The sequence below is a fragment of the Pan troglodytes genome, chromosome 2, assembly GCF_028858775.2.
Source record: "Pan troglodytes isolate AG18354 chromosome 2, NHGRI_mPanTro3-v2.0_pri, whole genome shotgun sequence".
Taxonomy (NCBI): domain Eukaryota; kingdom Metazoa; phylum Chordata; class Mammalia; order Primates; family Hominidae; genus Pan; species Pan troglodytes.
Window position 1 is genome coordinate 3,768,862 of NC_086015.1, and position 20,637 is coordinate 3,789,498.

Here is a 20,637-nt window from a genome sequence, read left to right on the forward strand (position 1 = left end):
GAATGGCTGGGGGCTAGGCCTGTAGCGTCTGGGGCCTGAGGCTGCAGAACATTGCAGCATTCATGTCCCACCCCCACCAGGCTGAGGACTGGATCCAGGCGTGGGCCCAGCAGCTGAAGGAGCCGATCCCTCCTGGGGACCTGAGAGATAAGCTGAAGCCCCTGCTGAAACACCAGGCCTTTGAGGCTGAAGTCCAGGCCTATGAGGAGGTCATGACCTCTGTTGCCAAGGTAACAACAGGGCCCTCAGCCCCATGCCTGCCCCAAAGTGTGGCCCAGGGGCCATGTCAGTCTTAGGAGGAAGTGCAGCAGGCAAGATGTCCTGTGTCCCCTCTCTCCCTCCAGAAGGGAGAGGCTCTCCTGGCACAGAGTCACCCTCGAGCTGGAGAGGTCTCCCAGCGGCTGCAGGGCCTGCGGAAGCACTGGGAGGACCTGAGGCGGGCAATGGCCCTCAGGGGCCAGGAGCTGGAGGACAGGCGGAACTTCCTGGAGTTCCTGCAGAGAGTGGACCTTGCAGAGGCCTGGATCCAGGAGAAGGTGTAGCCCCAGCTGGGTGGGGGCTGAGAGATGGGGGGAGGAGCCCTCCCTTGACAGGAGGGATCCCCAGCAGCAGGTGCCAGGAGCCTGGGCTGGTGCTCAGAGCGCTCCCTCCCCACCCTCGGCCTTCACAGGAGGTGAAGATGAATGTTGGTGACCTGGGCCAGGACCTGGAGCACTGCCTGCAGCTCCGACGGCGGCTCTGCGAGTTCCGAGGAAACTCAGCCGGGGTAAGGGGGCCTTGCTGGGTAGAGGTTGGCCATGCATCCCGCACTGAAAATCCAACTGAGAGCAGGGAAAGAGTGTGGGCTGTAGAGCAGGGCGTGGGCGCCATGCCTGCTCCTCCTACGCCCTCGGGCAGGCTCCCTCCTCTCACCCGCCTTCACTCCTTCCTCTTTAGAATGGGGGTAGCACCCACCTCAGAGGTAAGAGAGCACGTGTGTGGTGGCAGGTACGTGAGTCTCTAGCTGTGATAAAACTGCGTAGACCTATCCCCCACTGCCCCGCACAGATGCGTACTTGCAAAAACTAATAAAATCTGAATGAGGTCTGGTCTAGTTTGGTAGTATTACACCAACGTCAGCTTTGTGGTTTTAATGTTATCATTATATAGGATGCTGTTGTAAGGGAAGCTGGGGAAGGGCACAGGGACCTCTCTGCAGGACTTTGGCAATTTCCTGGGCATCTATAATTATTTCAAAAAATCTTAAAAAGATAGGACATATGCCTGGATGTGGCAGATAATCAGCGCCCACCTTCAGTGTGACTATTTCGGCGTCTCAGCGTCTTCTCCTCACCCCACACCCGCCCCCTCACACATACACACACCAAACATCTATTTCTCTTATGTGGTATACAGGGGGAAAAAATGGCAAATGTATTGACAATCAGGTGTTAAAGACCAAATGTGCTAACCTTGTCCCCCGGTACATGTATGTATTACTTTTTAAGAGGCGGCAGTGCTTACACCTAAGACATCCCTTGTTAATGGTGGAATTTCACAGACGCTGTGCCAGATGCTGCAGTAGGAAGAGAGCTAGACTCTAAAGGAGCTGGGCTTGAATCCTGGCTCTGCCGCAAAGGAGCCAGGTTAGCCTCTGAGCTCTGCTCCGGCATCTATAAAAGGAGGGGAATGTCCTTCCCTGCCTACCTTGCATGAGGCACTTCATAGGAAAGTGCTTTGGAAATTTAAACAAGCTCTACAGATGCCAGACGCAGGAGATCTGCAACCACACCCTGCGGTGAACCCCCTCCCTGTGTACCTTTAAACCCCATCCAGTGTCCAAGCAGCACCAGCCTCAGCTCAGACGAGTCCTGGGGTGGGGACACCCAAACCCCAGGAAGCCAGAGCTCACTGTTCCATTCCACAACCTCCCTTTGCTTCTCTTCAACCAAGAAGCTGAATTTTCATTTTAAAAGTTTCTGTGGCTGGGCACAGTGGCTCATGTTTGTAATCCCAGCAGTTTGGGAGGCCAAGGCGGGAAGATCACTTGAGGTCAGGAGTTTGAGACAAGCCTGGCCAACATGGTGAAACCCCGTCTCTACGAAAAATACAAAACTTAGCCAGGCTTGGTGGCAGGCACCTGTAGTGCCAGCTACTCGGGAGGCTGAGGTAGGAGAATCGCTTGAACCAGGGAGGTGGAGGTTGCAGTGAGCTGAGATTGTGCCACTATAACAACAGTGCAACAGAGGGAGACTAGGCAACAGAGGGAGACTCCGTCTCAAGAGTCTCTGTTAGTGGGCATGTGCCCACTCTCCCCCTCCTACATGGTACCCAGTGCAGGGATCCTATTTTCTGGCCTTAGAGATGATTCTGGGGCTGCAGGCTCCAAGCTGATCTTGCTCACTTCACCTGGATGGGGTGACCTCAGGGACCTGCCGCAGTAGAGGAGGCAGGAGGCAGTTCTTCCCACTGCCCAAATATGCAGTTCCTCGTGCTCCGGGGCCCAGGCATGCTTCCAGTGCCTGCTGAGGTGGGAAGAAGGGGCTCTGCGTGGGGGGTGCCAATGCCCTCACCCATACCTCCCCTGCAGGACACAGTGGGTGATGCCTGCATCAGGAGCATCAGTGACTTGTCACTGCAGCTCAAGAACCGGGACCCTGAGGAAGTCAAGATCATCTGCCAGCGGCGAAGCCAGCTCAACAACAGGCCAGTCCCAGGCTGGGGAGAACCAAAGGGCCGGGAAGAAGGGTGGAAGGCCACCTCAGGCTCCACATGACACCACCACCCCTTGGCCAGGTGGGCGAGTTTCCATGGCAACCTGCTCTGGTACCAGCAGCAGCTCGAAGGGGCCTTGGAGATACACGTGTTGTCCCGAGAGCTGGACAATGTCACCAAGAGGATTCAGGAGAAGGTACGTGGTGGAAAGAGGTCCCGGTGGGGGCTGTGAGCAAATGCAGTCAGGGGAGGGGGCGCTGCCTAGAGTCTCCCATGCGTCTCCCCCCTCACTGGCCTCTCCTGTTCAGCTGGGTACTTGGAGGTGGGTCCCAGCAGTCTGCACCAGGGACGTCTGATGGGCTGGCCCTCGGGATCAACTCAGGACCATAGAAGCACCCATTGCAAGCTCAGTGGGGGATTCCCTGTCTCCTTTCTCCCCCAGATCTGGTCCCCAGATACATGGCAGGTCCAGAGGCCAGAAAACACACACTCTGTTTCCTCCCATCCCTGAGGAAGCCCAAACCCTCGGGAGGTTTGCCCTGGAACTGTGTACATAACCACAGAGCCCCGGGCTGGAATCTGGCAGAGTTAGAACCCGATCTAGGAAGCCCTTGTGTGAAACAGGTGCTGCTGCCTGTGCTGGGCATGCCTGGCTGTTTCCTCCGCTGGCTTCTGCCCTCAAATGACGGCACAGGCCTGCCTGTCCATCCTTGCTCTATTTTCTTTCTCGCTCCTCAAGGGATGAGAGTTGAGTGAGACTGTACAGGGAAGCAGCATACACGTGAGGTTCTTCCCTCAGAGGAGACTCCAAATCCAGAGTTGCTCCTCAGAATCGTCCCCCTCACATAAGGAAGAGATCTCTGGCCCTCAAAGTCGGGGCCAGGAAATCACGCTGGGGACTTGGCTGTGCACACAGAAGCCACTGGTTGGGCCCTTTGCCAGGAAGGAGGAGCCGAAGCAAAGGCCCAGCAGGTAACTGGCCGTGCCCCTCCTCCAGGAAGCCCTGATCCAGGCCCTGGACTGTGGGAAGGATCTGGAGAGCGTGCAGAGGCTGCTGCGGAAACACGAGGAGCTGGAGCGGGAAGTGCACCCCATCCCGGCCCAGGTGGAGGTGCATAGCTGGCTGTAGAGCTGGGCCCAGGGCATCTCCTCAGTAGGACCCTGGGCACAAGTGGGGAGGAGGGGCTTTGGGATGCCAGGGTGGCCCAGAGCTCCCTTGCCCCAGCCTCTGAGCCCGGCTTCCCCCACAGTCCCTAGAGTGTGAAGTGGGCCGCCTCTGCCAAAGAAGCCCTGAGGCAGCCCACGGCCTCAGGCACAGGCAGCAGGAGGTGGCTGAGAGCTGGTGGCAGCTCCGGAGCAGGGCCCAGAAGCGGTATGAACCCGCAGGCCTTGCCCTCGCCGACCCATCCTCCAGCATCTCAGTCCCCACAGCTCCCCTCAGCCCCTGTGTTCCCCTAGGATTCCTTCTCCACCCTTCAAATAACTGTACTGTCCTCCCAGTAACTCCCAGCCCGTGGGCCCTCCTGTGGTTGAGGGGATTGAGGGACAGAAGACACCAGTGGGCATGGGGGAGAGGGGTTTGAAGGCCTGATGACTAGCTGATGAGCGCTGTGGGCAGGAGGGAGGCGCTGGATGCCTTGCACCAAGCTCAGAAACTCCAGGCAACGCTGCAGGAATTGCTGGTCAGCGCCCAGAGGCTGCGGGCTCAGATGGACACGAGCCCCGCTCCTCGCAGCCCTGTGGAAGCCCGGCGTATGTTAGAAGAGCATCAGGAGTGCAAGGTGAATGGGCAGCTGGCCCAAGCCTTTCCCAGGCTCTCAGCTCCGCCCTGCCCTCCCCTTCCTCTCATCTCCTTGCTCTTGGGCCTCCTGAGTGTCCCGCCCTGCCTATCTCCTCCAGCCTCCCACTCCTCAGCTGCTTCCCCACCTCTCTCCTGCCTGCTGGGCTGCTTCCAGCCCCCAGTGATCTGAGCCCAGTCCTGTTCCAGGCCGAGCTGGACTCCTGGACAGACAGCATCAGCCTGGCCCGAAGCACTGGGCAGCGACTGCTCACAGCGGGGCACCCCTTCAGCTCTGACATTTGCCAGGTGCTGGCTGGCTTAGAACAGGAGCTGAGCAGCCTGGAAGGGGCCTGGCAGGAGCATCAGCTACAGCTGCAGCAGGCCCTGGAGCTACAGGCAGGCACAGTCCCATCCCCAGCCTGCATCTTGCCCCCCGAACAGGGCCTGCGCTGACCCCACAGCCTCTGGTCAAGGCTAAGACTGGAGGGGCTGCTGTGCCAGGGACTTCCCCACCACTCAGCACTCTTGCCTTCCAGGACCCTGGTTCCCTAACCTGTGCCACTGGAACAGTCACTCCAACTGCAGTGGCTGGACCCTCCACCGACTGTCTCTTGCCTTTTCCTTTGTTCTCAGCTGTTTCTGAGCTCAGTGGAGAAGATGGAACGTTGGCTTTGCAGCAAGGAAGACTCCCTAGCCAGTGAGGGTCTATGGGTAGGTGCCCAGCAGGAATGGGCAGGAGGGGGGAATTACAAGAGCAGCATTAGGGGTCAAACCAGCCAGTGCTGCCTGAGCTCCTTAGGCCAGGGATCCTCCCCTTCTGGGCCATCTCCCCACCCTGGGCCACATCCGTCACTGGGCAGTTACTTACCCGTCATCTAGAGCAGTTCCCATGCAGCTGTGGGCAGGCCCCACCGCGAACACCAAGGAGCTTCTAGAGTGCCTGTGTGGGCCTGACCCATTCTTGCCACCTCACCCCTGCCCTCCTCGCTTCCCAAATGCCTAGAGGTTGGCTTTTCCCGCCACTGCCCCAACCCTGAAGCAGACGAGTGTAACTTATAGGAGACCTCAGAGGATAACTGGGGACTAACATGGTCCTCCAGGGAGTGCAGAGGAGGGAGCTTTCACCTTACATGAAAAAGCTCTGCTTGCCTCAGAGATTCTGGCTCTTGATCCCTAATCCAAATGCCTCCTCTGGCTGGGAATCACTGTCCTAAAGCTGGAAACAGCCTTGAGGGATGTGAGGGATGTGTTTGGGCGGAGCAGCCGCTCTGTGGATGAGCATTTGGTAGGATGGTTCTAGGTGGGAAGGCAGGTAGCCTGGGATGGGAGGGGGAGGCTCATGGACAGTATTGGGTTCCCCACTCCCACCAGGACCCCTTGGCCCCCATGGAGCCCCTTCTGTGGAAGCACAAGATGCTGGAGTGGGACCTGGAGGTGCAGGCGGGAAAGATCAGTGCTCTGGAGGCCACGGCCCGCGGCCTGCACCAGGGTGGGCACCCCAAGGCCCAGAGTGCCCTGGACAGGTGGCAGGCCATGCTTCTGAGGTAGTGGTGGCTCTGGGGTGAGGGGTGCTGTAGGCAGGCTGGCACAGGCATCTGGCATCCCGGTTCTTCCCTTCCCACCCTTCCACTACTTGGCCCAGGCTCACCAGCCTTGTCCAAGGACTGAGGTCAGATGCCGGGGGTCCCCACCACCCCTGGCCCTGCAATGTGTCTGCCTGTTATGGACATCAAACACCACATGGAAAATCCCACTTCCTTCTTCATTCAGTTGAGATCAAAGGGAGTTTAAAGAGAGGCTTATGCTAGGAGACCAAGAGGAAATCCTCTCATGAAACGGAAGGTCGCAGGGCACAGAGGTCAAGCATCGGCCTTCCAGGGTCACAGTCCTGAGTCCCTGTGCTGCCCACTAATGGCAGGACTCAGACAAGTTCCTCCTCACGGCAGCTGAGCCTCACATCCTGGGCTTTAACGGCTGTGATGAGGACGAAAGCACTGTGCTGGCCCCACAGGCAGGCTAGCAGAAGTCTTAGCTCATCTAACTGAAGTTCAGACACAGATGCATGTGACCTGCATGGCCCATGAGACCCCAGCTCTGCAGTTTTTTTTCCCTGTAAAAGCTCCTCAGGTTTGGCTGCTTCATGCAGCTCCTCAGACTTTTAGATCAAGGCAGGTACGGTCAAAAGCCAGATCCCAAGCTGGTGGGGGCTTTTGTCCTTCTCAGCCGATCAGAGAGCCAACCAGCACCCACAAATGCCATGGCTCCTTGTGCTGGTGTCCTGGCAGTGGTCGGGGCCACCCCCTCTCCATTCTTGCAGGTGGACCACACCTGGGTACCTGTGGAGGTCTTTGAATTAACAGAATGCAAACTTTGCTTTGCTGGTCTCTGTCACCACCCCTCCCCCAGTCACCTTAGGTGGTTCCTGGCAGGCTCAGCTTCCCCCAGCACAGTGCCACCCTGACTTCTAGCCCCTGGCTTCTGCCCTCCTGCAGGAGGCAGATCGTCCCCCTGTGCTTGTGTCTGCCCCAGTTGCCTCCTCTCATAAGGTCACACTGGATTAGGACCCACCCATATGACCTCATTTTCACTTAATTACCTCTTTTAAAGATGCTGTCTCCAAAAACACTTCTGGAGTTAGGCCTTCAACATAAGAACTCAGGGGTACAGGCTGGGTGCAGTAGTTCACGCCTGTAAACCCAGCACTTTGGGAGGCCGAGGTAGGTGGATCATTTGAGGTCAGGAGTTCAAGACCAGCCTGGCCAACATGGGGAAACCCTGCCTCTACTAAAAATACAAAATTTAGCTGGGCCTGGAGGTGTGAGCCTATAGTCCTAGCTACTCGGGAGGCTGAGGCAGAAGCATTGCTTGAACCCGGGAGGTGGAGGTTGCAGTGAGCCGAGATTGTGCCACTGCACTCCAGCCAGGGTGACAGAGTGAGACTCTGTCTCAAAAACAAAAACAAACTTGGGGGTACAAAATCCGGCGCATAACAGACACAAATACAGAGGGGGAGTGCAATGTACCTTTATTCCAAAGGAAACTCCAGACTCGGAGTATATTCATACCCGAGAAAGCCTAGGCTGGACGGGCACCCCACCTGGCCCCGGGGATGGCTCCAGGCCCATGAGCCTCTCCTCCTGGCAGGAAGGAGGCGCTCTTCAGGCAAGCCGGGACCCGCCGCCATCGCCTGGAGGAGCTCCGGCAGCTGCAGGCCTTCCTGCAGGACTCCCAGGAGGTTCGCCTCGCTTGGAGAGGGAGGCGGTCATGGTGGGGAAGGAGTCGACCCGGGGAAAGGCCACCCTTCCTCTGGGGTATCCCGGAGGTCAGGGGAAGGGGAAAGCCCTGGACAGCAGGCCTGTCCTCCCCACGTGCCCAGGTGGCTGCGTGGCTGAGGGAGAAGAACCTGGTGGCCTTGGAGGAGGGTTGGCTGGACACAGCCATGCTGCCAGCACAGTTACAGAAGCAGCAGAATTTCCAGGCGGAGCTGGACGTGAGCATGCACCAACAGCAGGAGCTGCAGCGGGTGAGGCCCTGCAGGCAGGAGGGTGGTGGGACAGCTCTCCAGGCAGAACACAGGACAGTGCCCCAGAGCTGGTGCTGAACCACAGTAACGGTGGCCAGCGTTATCCAGTACTTTCTGTGTGCAAGCACCTGGCTAAGCGGTTGTTTAGGCAGAAGTGTAGTGAGAAGAAGTTGCTTTCCGGCGGGGCGGGGGGGGGGGGGCGGGGGGGGGGCGGGCACCCTCTCCAAAAATGGCACCTTTTCAGTAATTTTAAAGATAACATTTTGATGTGAACAGGACATAGCCACCAGTCCTGTGAGCGAAGGAGTCAAAACATAGCCACTTTGAGACAGGGTCTTGCTCTGTCACCCAGGCTGGAGTGCAGTGGCAAGATCTCAGCTCACTGCAACCTCCGCCTCCCAGGCTCAAGTGATCTTCCCAGCTCAGCCTCCCAAGTAGCTGGGATCACAGGCCCACACCACTACATCCAGCTACTTTTTTGTATTTTTGGTAGAGATGGGGTTTTGCCATGTTGTCCAGGCTGGTGTCAAACTCCTGAGCTCAGGCGATCCACCTGCCTCAGCCTCCCAAAGTACTGGGATTACAGGAATGAGCCACTGTGCCCAGCATAGCACTTTTTAAAACATTCTCTTTTCCACCTGCAAAGGCAGGTCCTGACCCCAGGCTGGCTCCCTCTGATATAAATCACCCTGCTAAGTATTTTATATGACTTATCTCATTTAAACAAAATAACCATTATTTTCTCTATGATACAGACGAGGAAAATGAGGCTTAGGTAAAGAAAGTTGCTCAAGATCATGCAGCTGGACCGCAGGGACTCTGCAGCTCTAGTGCTGGTGGTCAGAGTCAACACAAGTGCCCTGGTACCGGCAGTCCTGAGTCCACAAGGTGTGTTTCATGTTGTGGCTGCAGGAGGGACAGAGGCTGCTGCAGGGGGGCCACCCAGCCTCGGAGGCCATCCAGGAGCGACTGGAGGAGCTGGGAGCACTCTGGGGTGAGCTGCAAGACAACTCCCAGAAGAAGGTGGCCAAGCTCCAGAAGGCCTGTGAGGTGAGGTTGTGCAGGCCGAGGGGTGGCTGGCCGGGCTCCAGGCCACTCCCCTCCTGCCTACCTCACTTCCTACCCTAGGCCCTGCGTCTGCGGCGGAGCATGGAGGAACTGGAGAACTGGCTGGAGCCCATCGAGGTTGAGCTGAGAGCCCCCACTGTGGGCCAGGCCCTGCCTGGGGTGGGCGAGCTCCTGGGCACACAGAGGGAGCTGGAGGCAGCAGTGGACAAGAAGGCCAGGCAGGCTGAGGCACTGCTGGGCCAGGCCCAGGCCTTTGTGAGGGAAGGCCACTGCCTTGCCCAAGATGTGGAAGAACAGGCCCGGCGGCTGCTTCAGAGGTAGATCCACCCGTGCCCTCAGCTTCTCTTCCCTGCCTTCCTGGAGGGACCCCCACCCCTGCCCTCTTAACTGATGTCTTCTCACTTTCTCCCCTTGCCCATGGTGAGGGCCACAGCTGGGTGATCTGTGTCACCAGGTATCCCTAATACTGACACCCTGGTCCCTGCCTCCCTTGGTCCCACCCTCCACCGCTGCAGGTTCAAGAGCCTGAGGGAGCCCCTGCGGGAGCGCAGGATGGCCCTGGAGGCCCGGAGCCTCCTCTTGAAGTTCTTCAGGGACGCCGACGAGGAAATGGCGTGGGTGCAGGAGAAGCTGCCTCTGGCCGCTGCCCAGGACTATGGCCAGAGCCTGAGTGCGGTGCGGCACCTGCAGGAGCAGCACCAGGTGTGGGCCCACCCGGGGAGGGCCGGCCTCGCACATGAGCAGGGCTTCTCAGCCAAGCAAACGGCACTCTCTGTGGCCCAGCCAGGAACTCTCTGCCTGTGGGGGCTTTGGGGATGCCCTGGATTCTTTGGGAGTCATGGGGACAGGGAACTCCTTGGGGACAAGTTAGTGGGGTCCTGTGAAACTTCAAGCACAACTGTGGGAGTCCCCCAAGGGTCAGCGACATCCGCATCCTCCTGCCTCCTCCCCCACAGAACCTGGAGAGTGAGATGAGCAGCCACGAGGCTCTGACCCAGGTGGTGCTGGGCACTGGGCACAAGCTGGTGCAGGCTGGGCACTTTGCCGCCCACGAGGTGGCCGCCCGGGTGCAGCAGCTGGAGAAGGCCATGGCCCACCTGCGGGCAGAGGCGGCGCGGAGGCGGCTTCTGCTGCAGCAGGCTCAGGAGGCCCAGCAGTTTCTGACTGAGGTGAGGGGAGTGATGGGCAGGGCACAGCAGGCAGGCCTGGAACACAGGGTGAGTGCGGCCGGGAGGTCACTCCGGGGCTCCTGGCCTGGGCACCTTTCGTCTCCTCCACTCAGTGGTCTCCTGCCCCCAAGGGCTTCCTTCCACATGTTTCCCAGAACACAGCTGCTGGCTGGGTTGGCTTTTGTCTTTTTTCCCTCTAGATCAGTGGTTCTCAACCAGGGCTTTACATGAGAATCACCTGGAACCTTCACTCAGACAATTATACCTCAATTACTTCACAATGGTGAATACAATTGTAAAGGAAGAAAAACTGAAGTAAATAGGCTAATAAATGAAAGGGAGAAACACTGCAAGGAATATTTGCTAAAACTTGGTTTTAAGTGACAAAATCTATGCCTATGAACCAAGAATAAAATGTCTATTTTGCATGGAAAAAAACAATCACCTGGACCCTTTACAAAACACTGCTGCCCTGGCTGTGTTCCGGACCAGATGAGGCTGCTTAGGAGTGGGGCCAGGCCGAGGGAGCACGACAGCTCCCAGGTGATTCCCCTGTGCAGCCAGGCTGAGAATCGTGGCTGTAAATCCTGAGCCCTGGAGGGTGCCCCGGGAAAACGGATCTCCACTCTGTCACCCCCAGCTCCTGGAGGCGGGATCCTCGCTGGCTGAGCGGGGCCATGTCCTGGACAGCGAGGACATGGGCCACAGTGCTGAAGCCACACAGGCCCTTCTGCGGCAGCTGGAGGCCACCAAGAGAGACCTGGAAGCGTTCAGCCCACGCATCGAGCGGCTGCAGCAGACAGCAGCACTCCTGGAGAGCAGGAAGAACCCAGAAAGGTGGGCGGAAGACACACCATCCGGGAAGGAGCAGAGAGAAGCCCCCTACAGAGATGGCAGGAGACTGCTCCAGCCTGGAAAGGAAGGGCTGCAGTCCAGACTGTCGCTCTCTTCCCACAGCCCCAAGGTGCTAGCCCAGCTGCAGGCAGTTCGGGAGGCCCATGCAGAGCTGCTGCGGAGGGCGGAGGCCAGGGGGCATGGCCTGCAGGAGCAGCTGCAGCTACACCAGCTGGAGCGAGAGACCCTGCTCCTCGACGCCTGACTGACCACCAAGGCGGCCACCGCCGAGTCCCAGGACTACGGGCAGGACCTGGAGGGTGTCAAGGTGAGTTACTCCTGAGCAAACCTCACGGGGAGTGGGCAGAGGCTGAGGAAGGCCTGCCTTGGGATGAAAGGGTTGCTGGGGAGTCAGCAGAAAGGAGCCTGGAGAGGGTGTCCTAGGGAGGATCCCGATGGTTCCAGAACCTGGGCTGAGGGATTTCAGAGCCATCAGTCTGCTGAGCTCTTCATGAGCTTTGAGAGCTCATGATACCATCTTGAGTGACCCTGCTGGGCCTCATACCTTTGCAGGTGCTGGAAGAGAAGTTTGATGCTTTCAGAAAGGAAGTGCAGAGCCTGGGCCAGGCCAAGGTGTATGCCCTGAGGAAGTTGGCAGGCACCCTGGAGCGGGGTGCACCCAGGCGCTATCCCCACATCCAAGCCCAGAGGAGCCGCATTGAGGCCGCTTGGGAGAGGTTGGACCAAGCAATAAAAGCCCCCACAGAGGTAGGTGATCACAGGCCGGGCCAAGCTAAGGGGTGTCAGAGTCTTCAAAAAATCCCTCTAAGCCCTCCTTACCACAGGCTTTGGTTCCAACAAGACACACACCCTGCTGGCCTCAAGTGAATGCGCCTTCTCCCTCACCTGCTCAGCTTTCTTCCAGGAATTGGCTGCAGCCCAGGACATTCCATCTCTGTAGGTCCTGGGCTGGGGCTGCCTCCTGAGCTGACCTGGTCCCCCAGCCCCATGAGAGGCACTGCAGGTGGTACTGCCAGGGCCAGCCAGATCCCCGAGAACCGGCCTGCTCCCTCACGTGGACCCAACACCTCGCGTCTGCCTTTCCCTGAGATGCACGAGGCCCTCTCCTCTCCCCGCCCTCCCCACCCCCTGGCCTGCCGCAGACTCATATCATCACGTTCACTGAGGGCTGCAGCATGGAGGATGGTTTCTGTACCTGGGGACACATCAAGCCCCATGGTCCTCCTTGTTCAAAAGGAGGTGGCCCAGAAGGCCATGTCTCCAGGGAGAAAGGAATCCTGGGAGCAGAGAACAGCCCTGACCAGGTCCTTTCTCCTCTCCCAGAACTTGGCTGCAGCCCATGAGGTCCACAGCTTTCAGCAGGCAGCGGCTGAGCTCCAGGGAAGGATGCAGGAGAAGACGGCCCTGATGAAGGGAGAGGACGGAGGCCACAGCCTGTCATCTGTGCGGACCCTGCAGCAACAGCACAGGTGCCTGGAGGTGAGGCCCATGCCCTGCAGCCTGCCTGTCTGAGCCCCTGCCTGAAGGCAGTGGCTGAGGGGATCTGTCTCAGCCCTCCCACCCCAGCCTGCTTCAGCCTCTTCTCCAGAAACCCAGATCCTTCCCCGAGGGGCCCTAGGACTTGGCCCAGCTTGTGCAGCAGAGTGGAGGTGGTTCCTCAGAGAGGCCTGGTGCTCCTGAATGCAGAGCACGCATCGGCTCAGTTGGGGGACTGAGGCCTGATCTCATGCTCTGGTTGCAGAGAGAGCTGGAAGCTATGGAGAAGGAGGTGGCACGGGTACAGACGGAGGCCTGCCGACTGGGCCAGCTACATCCTGCAGCTCCGGGGGGCCTGGCCAAGGTGCAGGAGGCCTGGGCCACCCTGCAGGCGAAGGCCCAGGAGCGAGGCCAGTGGCTGGCGCAGGCTGCACAGGGCCATGCCTTCCTCAGGCGCTGCCAGGAACTGCTGTAGGTGTCCTACCTCAGCTGCCGGCTCAGCTCTACCCTGTGGGGTGGGGGTATCCTGGCTCTTGGGGGAGCTGGACCCTCCCTCCCCTGCTCCCCAGCCAGCCCTGACAACAGCTCCCTTCCCTGCCCCACAGAGCATGAGCACAGGAGAGGCAGGAGCTGGCTGAGGACTTGGCGGGGGCTGAGCAGCTCCTTGGGCAGCATGAAGAGCTGGGGCAAGAAATCAGGGAGTGCCGCCTTCAAGCCCAGGACCTGCGGCAGGAAGGACAGCAGCTGGTGGACAACAGCCACTTCATGTCTGCGGAGGTGTGAACTCAGAGGGTGGGCCTGGGGTTGGGCTGGGGATACAGCCTGATTGCCCAGGGCCTCAGGGCCCCTCACAGGCATGGAAACCAGCGGGAAAGGAAGGCTGGGCGCAGGCAGGGAGAGAGGCTGGGAAGGGGCAGGTGCGGGTCTCACAGCCTTCCCTCTGCACTTCCATTAACACTTGGCTCTCCAGCCCTGCCCTGCCCATGGTGGGAGCCCTACCCAAGCTGTCACCCATAGCAGCCCCTCCCCACCAGGTGACAGAGTGCCTGCAGGAGCTGGAAGGGCGGCTGCAGGAGCTGGAGGAGGCTTGGGCCCTGCGCTGGCAACGCTGTGCCGAGAGCTGGGGCCTGCAGAAGCTTCGGCAGAGGCTGGAGCAGGCTGAGGCCTGGCTGGCCTGCCGGGAGGGCCTCCTGCTGAAACCCGACTATGGGGTGAGTGGGGGTCCTGCCCCTTAGCTGGCTACCAGGCTCTGGGCCCCCCCTAAGCTGGGCCTCACCTGAACATGCTTCTCCCCAGCACTCAGTGTCAGATGTGGAGTTGCTGCTGCACAGACACCAGGACTTAGAAAAGCTGCTGGCAGCCCAGGAAGAGAAGTTTGCCCAAATGCAGAAGACAGAGGTGATGACTGCCTCGGCTAGGGGCTGAGGGCTGGTGGGGGAACAGTCCCTCTCAGCCTGCAAATCAGTGTCTCCCAGGGCACTGAGCCCTCACCCGGCCCTGCCTTACCTGCTCCTTTCCCTGGCCAGCTGCGGTGGTGGGAGAGGCACCATTGTGGACTGGGTGCGAGCCTCCAGAGCCAAAGCTGAAAGAGCTAGTGATGGGGAGGCAGGCCCCCTCTGACCGGGAGGGCTGGGGGAGGGGAGGTAGACGGGAACCCGAGGTGTGGCTGGTCTCCCTGACCTGGCTCACCTTGCCCACTCCCCAAGATGGAACAGGAGCTCCTGCTGCAGCCACAGGAGCTGAAGCCCGGGAGAGCTGGCAGCTCGCTGACATCCTTTCAGTGGAGGCCCTCTGGACACCAGGGGCTAGGAGCACAGCTGGCTGAGACGAGGGACCCCCAGGCAGGTGTCCCCATGGGGCTGCAGGCACCCCCGCCGTGGTCTCCCTGGAGCCAGTGCTGGGAGCCCGGGCACAGGAGCTGAAGGTCATTAGGAATAAAGATGGCTGTCTACAGCCATACCACCCTGAACATGCCCGATCTCATCTGATCTTAGAAGCTAAGCAGGGTCAGGCCTGGTTAGTACTTGGATGGGAGGAATAGAGAGAGCCGGGGGCAGTGGGTGCCTTGCCCACCTTCCTGAGGGTGCTGGTCCTGACATTTCTGGGCCCCATCTTGCATTTTCAGGATGCAAAGGGTACCCCCACCATGGAGGGGTCTTTGGAGTTCAAGCAGCACCTGCTGCCTGGCGGGAGGCAGGTGAGTGCCTGGAGATTCCTTCTCCAGGCAGCTCCCCACTTGCAGCAGCACTTGAGTGGCTCGAAGAGCCACCTGGGCCTGGCACCCTTGCACTGTGAACTTGGGCAGATGCCACCCCCCACCATGCTGTCCAGGCAGTTTGGCTCCTTGGGACCCTTCCCAGCTTCTGCCACCGCCCCCACCTACCCACCCCCCCAGGAGGTGCTGGGATTCCTCCTCCCCACCTGCTCTTCCCCTTCTGCTTGGTTTCCCGTCAGAGCCCCTCTGTGGCTTCCCTTTCCCCATTGGGACTTTGGTCCAATCCACCGCTTTTCCTGGGAAGCTCCACACACACGGTGAGGCGTGGACAGGCCCTAGCTCTGGCTTCCTGCGTGTGGCTCATGCGACCTTCCCGCCTCCTCTCCACAGCCTAGCTCGAGCTCCTGGGACAGCTGTCGCGGGACCTTGCAGGGCAGCTCTCTGAGCCTGTTCCTGGATGAGAGGATGGCAGCGGAGGTACCAGGCGGGGTAGGGGAGATGCAGACATCAGGGTGCTGGGAAACAAGGCAGAGGGGCCCCAGGACAGAGGGACCCCACAGGGAAAAGCTGAGATGGCCGCAGTGACCCCTGCCTCTCATCTCTCCTCAGAAAGTAGCTTCCATAGCCCTCCTTGACCTCACGGGAGCCCGGTGTGAGAGGCTGCAGGGCCGCCATTGCAGGAAACACACATTCTCCTTAAGGTGAGCGGAGAGACATGGACTCCGGCATTGCCCCCAGCAGCCACCTGGCTCAGCGGGGGCTGGAGGCGTGGGGGTCCCCAAAGGGACAGTGGAGTTTGACCTGTGACTGTGTGGGTGCCAGGCTGACCAGTGGGGCAGAGATCCTGTCTGCAGCACCGTCCGAAGAGCAGGCTGAGAGCTGGTGGTGAGCCCTGGGCAGCACTGCAGGTGGGCTTCAGGGGAAGGATGCAGGGAGGGCAGCCGACTCCCTGGGCCCCAAGCTCCTGGGCCCCTAGTGTTTTATGCATCCTAGGGAGGTTTCACAGTTAGCATCTCTAACCTCCAAGAAGTGGGACTTACTGTTTTTTCTCAAAGAATTTAGGTCCTGGAGAGGTTATGCAACTTGCCCAAGATCACACAGCTAATTAGCAGAGATGGGGCCAGTTTTGAACCCCCAGCTGTGTCCTGGTCCTGTTCTGCCCCTTTTGGAGTCTGCCACTCAGACTGCCCCAAGCCCTTCCTGCCACAATCCCCATGGACTGTGTTCCTCCAAGGGCTTTCCAGGCTCTGTTCTGTCTGATCTGGGTGCTTCTCTAAACTTCTAGTCCTCAGACAACTTTGAATGTCACCACCCTCGAGTTGTTTTGCAGACAGTAAGCAAGCCAGGTTCTACTTGGAGGAATATATAGAGACAACCCTTTGGAATTTCTTCCATGGTCAGCGTGTTCTGCTGAGGCTCCGTGTGGACAGTGTGTTCAGGGAATGTCTGGGATCCTAGCTCTGTCGCTGGTTCCCCTGGACTCTCCTCCCAGGAGTCTGTCTTCCCAGAAGCCCAAAGGGATCTTGAGTTGTTCGACATTCCAGAATCCCCCACCTCCTAAGAAAGGCTCAGCCTTTCTTAACTCACCTGTGAGGAGTTTCCTAAGAGGCAGGACGCATGGGGGAAAAACCTGCCCACAAGTGCTCAGCCCGCCCCACACCCCCACGTGGGAAGGGCCTGGCATGGCCAGGCTGCCTAAGGCTGTGCTGAGCCTCCAGAAGCTGGAGGAAGGAGCAGCCAGACCTGGCGCCTGCAGATGGTCTGGGCCGGGCTAACAGTGGTTATTTCCTTGCTCTGCAGCCCAGAGTCTGAGCCCGGAACTCAAAGCCAAACCTGTCAGCTCTCTGAATGAGTGCACGACCAAGGATGCCCGGCCTGGATGTCTACTCAGGTGGGACACCTGGGTGGGGGAAGCAGGGTGGGGAGCCCTGGGCTTCAGTGGCTGGCAGGCGCTGTCCTCTGAAGCCTGAGGTTCTGGGCCTCAGACTTACTCTGTTGGGCTGTAGGGAAATGCTATTGGAACCCTCAGCTGCCCCTGCCCACTCTCAGCTGAGAGGAATCCAGGCTACAAAGCCCAGATTTCCACAGACTCGACAGTGGTCCCCTCCCAGGGCTCACTCCATGCTCTGGTGTGGGGGCCCTGTAGACGAAGCTGCCCAGGCTCCCTGTGCCCTTCCTGCTCAGCTGCTTGTGGGAGGAGCAGCCAGGTTTCCCTCTGCCCAGTGCTGAGAGCCTGCCTGGGTTTGTTTCCCATGCACTCCTCACTTTCCTCCCTCCTCTCCCCTCTCCAAGGCACAGCACATTGGCAGGACGGCCAGACCCTGCCCCACCCTTGTTCCAACCCGTTCTCTACCTGGTCCTCCCCTGCTTTCCCCAATCCCCACTCCATGGCAATGGAGAGGGCCAGCACGTCCCGGCCTGCAGGCCAGGGAGGAGATGTGAAGGTGGATGTGCGGGGGCAGGAGGCTCTTACCTGGCTCCTCAGTGCCTCCTTGTAGATCCCAGCATCATTTCGATGCTCAACCCCCCTCACCCACATGTCCTTCCCTTCCAAACCAGAGGGGCTTCAGGCTCTCCAGGGGGAGGGGACACCTGAGGTTAGGTGAAAGTGGAGGAGGGACTGGAGACAGGCAAATCCTCCGTGCATGGGCCCCATGCCACGATGTGCCTAGACGTGCACACGCATATACAGCCGTGTGCCTGGAGGGCTCATACCATGAGGGGTGGCAGCCACGGCTGTGGTCTCCAGTGTAACCGTCTGCTCCCAGTCCTGCAGAGCCCAATATATGATTTAGATGATGTGTTGCTGACGGGACAGGCCTTGTCCTGGACACAGTGGCTCCTGAGGCTACCAGGACAGCCATTTTTTCTGCTGTCTCTAACCCAGGGCTGGGGCCGCTAGGCCAGCTGACAGATGTAGAGTTGGGTTATGAAAGTCGAGGCAATTCCCACCCACTCACCCGTCACTGTGGTCGCTGCCGCAGCGCCTGTCAGCTCTGGAATCCACTCCCACGCTTATTCTAGGAGGCTGGCTGGTCCAGGGGAGGGCAGGGGCACCAGTGTTTGTTTGTTTGGAGAAGATTCTGGGGTGGCCATACCCTACTAAATTCATTCCGTTTTCCCAACAGGTCTGATCCCTGAGGTGAACCCCAGTGCAACACCAAACTTCAGGGGCACAAGCGAGGACACATCTAAGGGACCAGAATGAGACTCGGCTACAGGCAAAAGGGCTCCTTCCCGTGGCTGCTTCAACCCAGTTCCCCAGGCCCAGCTTCTGGAATAGATAGGTCCTACCATGTGGCAGGAAACAGCCATTGCCTGGCCTCCCCCTGCATTCCTGTCTGGATGAAGAGGAGACGTGTTACGGCAGAGCAGGTGGACAAGGCCAGGGCTACCCCAGGCCCATGTGGCCTCCTCCTTGCCTGGAAGGGGTGACTCTGAGCACAGGTAGACGCAGATGTGTGCAGAGAATGTGCTCTTCGGAGGAAGAACACTGATGAGCGAGCTCTGTACCAGCCCTTGCCATGTACAGCCAAGAGCCTGGAATGACATGGCCCTTCTCAGCGCCTCCCATTTGTATGAGTCTGTAATGTATCAAGTGCTCCAACTACTCAAGGTAGCGCAGAAGGGAAAACAGGGACAGGCGGGGGGGTTTTGGGTGGTTACACAAATGGGCTTGGCCTCCTTACCCCACTGCAAACTGCTGAGGCGCAAGGGAGCTCCCAGCCCTCAGCCTGGACCCTGGGACAGTGCCACCTGAGCCCGAGGCTCTGAAGCACTGCGTGATGACAGTTCCCACCTGCAACTCAGCAGCCAAGGAATGAATGAGAGTTAGTTAGGGGTGGCAGGGGCCCCGGCCATCAGTGGGGCCTGCGCTGCCGCCTCCGCTGCACTGCCTGGCGCAGAGCCTCCAGCAGCTGCTCCTGGTTGTTGCAGACATTGTAATGTGTCAGGTGCAGCAGCTTGTCCACGTCCTCCTGGCTGTAGGTCACCTTCGTGTAGTGGTAGGGAGAGTCCGATGAAGACAGGTTCACCTCCCCAGCTGCCGCCTCCTCGGGTGTCCGCCGGACCCCTGTGGAGAGAGTGCAGCCTGGCATGGGGAACACGTTGTGGGGAAGACAGGTTTGGAGAGGCACAGGGGACGGAGGAGGTGTGGGGGACTGGGGCAGCAGGATGGGGAGGTGAACAGCAGCTCACCAGGGGCCAAGTACTCCCGGAAGGAGTCGCTGACCAGAGGAAAGTGCAGCACCGCGGGGGCTCCGGGGCAGGTGGGGTCGGAGAAGGTGTGGCACTCCTGAGGCTGGAGCTGCTCTTCGGGGCTGGGCAAGATGGGTGGGAACGGGATCCCCTGCTCCTGGCAGAACCGGCCCAGGAGCTGCAACTGCTGCAGGGCAGGCAGAAGGGGCTTCAGAGGGACAGGGCCCCTGGCATCCTCAACACTGGGGCTGACGTAAGATGCACAGGACCTGGGGCTCAAATGCCAAAACGGTCTCCAGTGGGGCCTATGAAGCCAGTCATTGGAAAAAACTCTCCACGCCTGACAGGCCTCGGTGGCAGCTCCTCTGGGGCTAGACGGAGCCGGGTTACTCCCAGCATTCCAGTTCTGACACTGGGAGCCAAAGCAGACTCAGCAGGTGGGCCCAGAGGCCCAGGACCACACCTCGCAGGTCAGTAAAAGGGACCCAGCTACCAGATACCAGGAGAACCTCGCCAGCTTCCCAACTTCCGGAAAAGAATGAGCTCCTCTGATGGCAAATTAAGATTCCAGTGTCCCAATCACAGCTCCTAAAGGAAGCTGAACCAGACACTGGACTCCAAAGCCCCTCTCTTCAGGGGACAGGGGCCACCCACCGCCTCCCTGCTGGGCTGCCCACCCTTCCCAACCTGGAAGGCTCCGTGGAGGTTGTAGTCCAATGACAGGATGAGGTCCACGTCCCGAGTGGGCTGCAGGAGGGGCAGGCAGCTGGTATTGATGAGGTAGCCAACATCCAGCAGGCACAGGTGGGGCTCCGAGGGTGTCAGCTGGTTGGGGAGCCCATCCAGAGTGGTAGCTGGAAGGTTGGGGAGAGCAGCAATTGTCACAGATACCAAGGGTACCAGATTCCTGCTGGAAGGAGAGACTCTGGCCTCTGGTCCCTGCTCTCCTGCTGAACCAACACCCCCAACAGCCCTGCAGGTGGGTCCTGGGTCCCCAAGACAAGGAGAAAAAGACCCCTGTTCCAAGTAGTCCAGGGAATCAAGCTCAAAGCAGGAGAATGGGAGTGGACCATGAGGGGTATCTGGACTGGGGACTCAAGGCTCAGGTGGCCACAGGACTTTGGAGAGAAGCAGGTACCTTTCCATGTAGAGAAGTGAGGATGCTGAAAGTAGTCTTTGTGGAAATGGAGGCCACGCAGGAAATTATGTGTGGCCTGGGCCAGTGGACGCCACGTCAGAAGATCGGTGAAAAACTCAGCTATCCTGCCGGCTGTTGAGGGTGGTTCTTCTATCTTCAGAAGGGGGACCTGCTCCTTGTCTACACAGGCAAGGTGGGGAAATGGGGACTCCTGCACCTTTATCTCCACCTTGGTGGTGACCCTGGAGGGGGAAGAGGTGTGAACCCCCCGCCCCCTGGTGCAGCCCCAGCTGGCTGCCCCTTGGCACCCTTATGAAGGGGTTGGAGCACTTACCCAGGTTGGCCTGGTTCCTGACCCAGCGGTCCCAGAACTGGCTGGGCTCTGAGGCCCAGTATAAGCTGTCCTGGAGGTTGGCTGCATACAGGTTGCTCCAGATACCTGAAAGAGCAGCCGTAAGGGAAGAGGGCCCCCGACTCTTGTCCCAACCCTACCCTTCCCCATGGCCGGTCCTGGCCCAGGAA

At 59.3% G+C, this 20,637-nt stretch overlaps 2 protein-coding genes across 3 annotated transcripts in view; one reads left to right on the top strand and one right to left on the bottom strand.

Annotated features, from left to right (window-relative positions):
- The first annotated feature begins 868 nt into the window (after positions 1–868).
- LOC750524 (spectrin beta chain, non-erythrocytic 5-like) lies at positions 869–16,655 on the top strand. The gene is given in 28 exon segments (XM_063807473.1): positions 869–961; positions 2,570–2,685; positions 2,776–2,890; positions 3,692–3,805; positions 3,945–4,066; positions 4,313–4,475; positions 4,682–4,870; positions 5,108–5,185; positions 5,846–6,018; positions 7,619–7,709; positions 7,851–7,997; positions 8,910–9,047; positions 9,126–9,382; positions 9,581–9,767; positions 10,022–10,234; positions 10,875–11,071; positions 11,192–11,396; positions 11,642–11,836; positions 12,413–12,568; positions 12,831–13,036; positions 13,171–13,342; positions 13,600–13,776; positions 13,862–13,963; positions 14,272–14,406; positions 14,691–14,762; positions 15,171–15,257; positions 15,390–15,481; positions 16,581–16,655. Coding segments are annotated over 28 exon segments (4,044 nt in total). The 3' UTR covers positions 16,633–16,655.
- The window catches only part of LOC107973006 (cytosolic phospholipase A2 beta), a 30,923-nt gene continuing 17,768 nt past the window's right edge, over positions 7,483–20,637 (bottom strand). Inside the window, exons 21-28 of one of the 2 annotated variants that reach the window (XM_054680345.2) lie at positions 20,450–20,554; positions 20,116–20,295; positions 19,665–19,831; positions 18,978–19,164; positions 18,075–18,852; positions 13,842–17,971; positions 10,680–12,541; positions 7,483–10,270 (exon numbers count right to left, since the gene is read on the bottom strand). In XM_054680345.2, coding sequence (XP_054536320.1) covers positions 18,641–18,852; positions 18,978–19,164; positions 19,665–19,831; positions 20,116–20,295; positions 20,450–20,554 — 851 coding nt within the window. In that variant the 3' untranslated portion in view covers positions 7,483–10,270; positions 10,680–12,541; positions 13,842–17,971; positions 18,075–18,640. Of the gene's footprint in view, positions 10,271–10,679; positions 12,542–13,841; positions 17,972–18,074; positions 18,853–18,977; positions 19,165–19,664; positions 19,832–20,115; positions 20,296–20,449; positions 20,555–20,637 lie in introns of those variants that run through there. The other variant, XM_063806571.1, reaches the window with a different exon arrangement.